Source organism: Leiobunum rupestre, chromosome 3 (assembly GCF_980474605.1).
Source record: "Leiobunum rupestre chromosome 3, qqLeiRupe1.1.hap1, whole genome shotgun sequence".
Lineage (NCBI taxonomy): Eukaryota > Metazoa > Arthropoda > Arachnida > Opiliones > Sclerosomatidae > Leiobunum > Leiobunum rupestre.
This window is the reverse complement of record NC_143386.1, coordinates 52114304-52117222: the sequence shown is the minus strand read 5'-3', so window position 1 is coordinate 52117222 and position 2919 is coordinate 52114304. Positions and strand designations below refer to the sequence as shown.

The following is a 2919-nucleotide window of genomic DNA, read 5'->3' as shown; positions in this document are numbered from 1 at the left end:
AGGACCAGGAAGCGGACCCACCAAATAAGTACTATATTGGCTAAAATGATCTTGTGGTTTAATATTAGTGTACATTATATTATCTGTGTTCGTTTTGTTTCTTTAAAAGGTTAACCTTCATTATTATGATTACTGTTAATTAAATTTTTGTTAATTTCTTTGATTCCTTAAAGAGATGCTGAAGCCGATAAATAACTTACTCTTATTCGATTCCTCATCTATAATTAAGCCTATTTAAATATTTTATTCGTTAAAATACATTAAATCCATTTAAAAAAAAATAAAAACTTTGAGAAATTAGAGTCTAACGCGTCGACCCAAAAAGTTATCGGAAATTTGTGTATTTCGCGGCTGTACGAGCGTCCAATGAGAAGCCTCTTTCAACTTTTATAACACCAACCAATGAGAGAGCGAATTTAGGCGCACGTTTAGAGCCACACTTTTCTTAATAAATAAATTCGGATAACTAATTTATATAAACGTTTTGATCAGTAGAAATATTATTTTTACATGTATTCTTTAGGCCAGGGGTCAACGCACGCGATTTTATAAGGTAAACAATCATTTTCACCACGATTTGCAATATATAAGGCCAAGACTTATTTTGGTTTACGAAAGGGTCCTGCCGGAAATTATGGCTGAAGAATTGGATAATCTAGGGGCCGTTCCGTATAACTTTGATCCTCTACTTGTTGACCAACCGGAGTATTTTGCAAATGAAGATGGTGGTGAAGATGAAAATGAACAGCCAGTAGTAGCGGGAAATAATGAACGTATTGGAAATACCAATTGGTAAAAATGAATTCTGAATATTTTTCATTAATCATAATATTAATTTAAGCATAAAATATTTCTTTTAGGTGTACTTGCGGTAATTGCAGGCCAATGCCTACAGCCACTGAGAGTATTTGTTGTCGAGAGATAGGAAGATTAGTGCGAGAAACCCCTAGTTTAGAATTTGATGTTCTCAAGCCAGCGTACCTCCATTACGTACTGGAAATGGATGATAGGAATCAACAAGAAATACATGAGTAAAATACTATTTGGTTTTAACAAAAGTTTATAATAAACCTTATTTCACCAATGTTTTAAATTACCATAATTAAAGTAATAAATTCAGGAGAATGGATTAAAATATATAAAGGCAAGTTTTTAAAGAACCTGAAAACCTACATTGCCCTAATGTAAAATTTTCGTAGGGAATGCATATACATTTCATATTTTTCAACTGTTTATAAAATTGGGCACACCCGCAAGCTGTAAATTGTTAAAAGAACGTTTCTAGAAAATTTGCGGTTGGATACTTCTCCCAGAAAAGGGTTTATAATAGATTTCTGGTTTAAGTTTTACATTCTATTTTCACTTGTGATAATAGGTGTTTCTATCTGCGTCACGAGCTCAAGTTATTCAAGTGCTTTACTTGTACGCGAGTTTTGCACGCGGCTTCCATATTCTGAAGGGTCTCGCGACTGCAGCGCGTGCTCTCTACGTTCAAGAGCTACAGCTAAGTGACGTAGACAAAACATTATCACATGACCTCCCATATTTTATAGAAACACCTATTGCTAATAAAGCTTTATTTTACAGAAAATATTGATATATTGCATATATGCAATTTGTTTATATTACATTCCGTAGAATGGGAAGGAGAAATCGAGCACCAATTCCTAGTTGTGCAGTGTCAAAAATAAGAGACGAATTTCCATCAGATGAATTTACTGGATTTAAGTATCCAAGGCAATGAATAAATTTCAGAATCTTTTTATTGAAAACGAGTCTTTTTTTTTGGCCACAACATCACTTTTACTGACATTAGCTGAATGCTTAGCTGCTAGAGTGTCAGCTTTACATGGTGGGGCCATACGCTGTTGAGCACTAGTAGCTTGTATTGCATTTTTGTATGCCATGTCCAAAAGCTTATTTACATATTCTATAAATTTGAAATTGTTTCATTATAATATTTAAATTTCAATAAATATTTTTCTTATCTTACCAAATGTGTTGGGAACGAGAATTCTTCTCACTGTTGGCTGGCCATGTTTAGCTTTGGGATAAGCGATATAGTATTCCTCTTCTCCTTCTGCGTTAATTGCTGGATCTTTATTGCCATTTTCATTGAAATGCAGTACTGCTAAATATGTTATTTTTCCAGGATAAATGTTGTTGTAAATAAGAGTGTAAATTTAGTTGGTTAAAAATGAATTCATCACGGAATGGAATACTTCAAGCGTGTACGTTTGATATTTGTCAGACAGTTGTGATACAGCTGCTAGCGTATAACATGAACTCACGATAGCTGCTAGGTTGTCATACAATATGGTTCCTGTAAATAAAGATGTATAAAAACGTTACATTTTAAAAGTTACGTACTGATTCAAAGTCTTACCTCTTTGTAACCAGAGTCTATCGTAATCTGCAGGTATGGGGTCATGAAGATATTTAGGAAGGATTGATTGTGTCCTTCGTGAACATTACAGATGTGATTAAAAAGGGAGGTCCATTTTATAATTCGTTCATTGGGTGTATGCGACGAACCAGCAACCCAATAAACGTGGTTTACGATAGACTGCACCGAGTGTAGAGGTAAGTCCATCCCTTTTGCGTTGCCTACAGCTAACAGTTATTTCTTTATATCTAAAAAGAAACCATTTTCTTAGTCAATTAAAAAAAAATTAAATTAAGTTACTTTTAGCAACATGCCAGTTGTCGAATTCGTGAGTAATATTTGGGTGGTTTTTCTTCAAATACGCAATAAACACAAGATGTCGATCAGAAACCATTTTATTTATTTTGATACAATTGTTTCGAAAAATTTCAAACATCTAACAAGGCCCTGAAGCTCCATTTGGTTTGAGCTTTTTACCTCTGTCGACTATTTTAAATTTAGGAAAAAATGATGTGGGAATCGTAATGAAAATT

At 33.7% G+C, this 2919-nt stretch overlaps 1 protein-coding gene across 1 annotated transcript; it reads left to right on the top strand.

The window, feature by feature from the left end:
• The first annotated feature begins 634 nt into the window (after window positions 1-634).
• On the top strand, window positions 635-1744 carry LOC149952551 (uncharacterized). The gene is made up of 3 exons (XM_090169113.1): window positions 635-792; window positions 861-1031; window positions 1639-1744. The coding sequence occupies exons 1-3, from the start codon at window positions 635-637 to the stop codon at window positions 1742-1744; spliced, it is 435 nt and encodes a 144-aa protein (XP_090025239.1).
• Window positions 1745-2919: the final 1175 nt, after the last annotated feature.

Coding starts and splice junctions, on each gene's coding strand:
- LOC149952551 (XM_090169113.1), top strand. CDS start 635: ATGGCTGAAGAATTGGATAATCTAGGGGCCGTTCCGTATAACTTTGAT. Junction 793..860: donor CGTATTGGAAATACCAATTG/GTAAAAATGAAT, acceptor TATTTCTTTTAG/GTGTACTTGCGGTAATTGCA. Junction 1,032..1,638: donor AATCAACAAGAAATACATGA/GTAAAATACTAT, acceptor TACATTCCGTAG/AATGGGAAGGAGAAATCGAG.